This window comes from Aphanomyces invadans (genome assembly GCF_000520115.1).
Source record: "Aphanomyces invadans strain NJM9701 unplaced genomic scaffold supercont1.28, whole genome shotgun sequence".
In the NCBI taxonomy this organism is placed as follows: domain Eukaryota; phylum Oomycota; class Saprolegniomycetes; order Saprolegniales; family Verrucalvaceae; genus Aphanomyces; species Aphanomyces invadans.
The window spans coordinates 54,934-55,416 of record NW_008580173.1 but is presented as its reverse complement, the minus strand read 5'-3'; the positions used below and the strand labels follow the sequence as shown (position 1 = coordinate 55,416).

Below are 483 nucleotides of genomic sequence, written 5' to 3'. Positions count from 1 at the left end.
CGCTTACACAAAAGCATCTATGGCTTAAAGCAATCCTATCGCGAGTGGAATCATGCACTTGATACCTACCTGCAGTCTCGTAAGATCATCCAACTCAAAACAGACCCATGCATCTATTTTCAACAATTATCCCATGGTTTGATTGTGATGGGCGTTTATGTTGATGATTTTTCATCATCATGTCGAAAAGCACAACTTAACTCGACAAAACCAAGCGCGATCTTACCAAGCAATTTACGATGAAAGACCTTGGACCCCCCACGTTTTGCCTCGGCATTGAAGTCAACCGGCTCCAAGATGTCTCCCAGACCGTGGACCAAGTGCTCGACGAAGCGATTGCTGCTAACGAGGCTTCAGCTGCAACGATCAAGAACCAAGCGGCACAGATGGCCGATGCGCTCAAGACCAAGCGTTTCGACCTTGCGGAACTCACGACCTTGGGATGCATCGACGTGGCATGGCGCAACGTCTGCTTGCACCCCA

At 49.1% G+C, this 483-nt stretch overlaps 1 protein-coding gene across 1 annotated transcript; it reads left to right on the top strand.

Moving 5' to 3' along the window:
* Positions 1-239: 239 nt before the first annotated feature.
* H310_10790 (hypothetical protein) lies at positions 240-467 on the top strand (the record flags this gene model as incomplete). The annotated part of the gene is made up of 1 exon (XM_008877247.1): positions 240-467. A coding segment is annotated over one exon (228 nt), but the record flags the coding sequence as incomplete, so codon positions are not given.
* Positions 468-483: the final 16 nt, after the last annotated feature.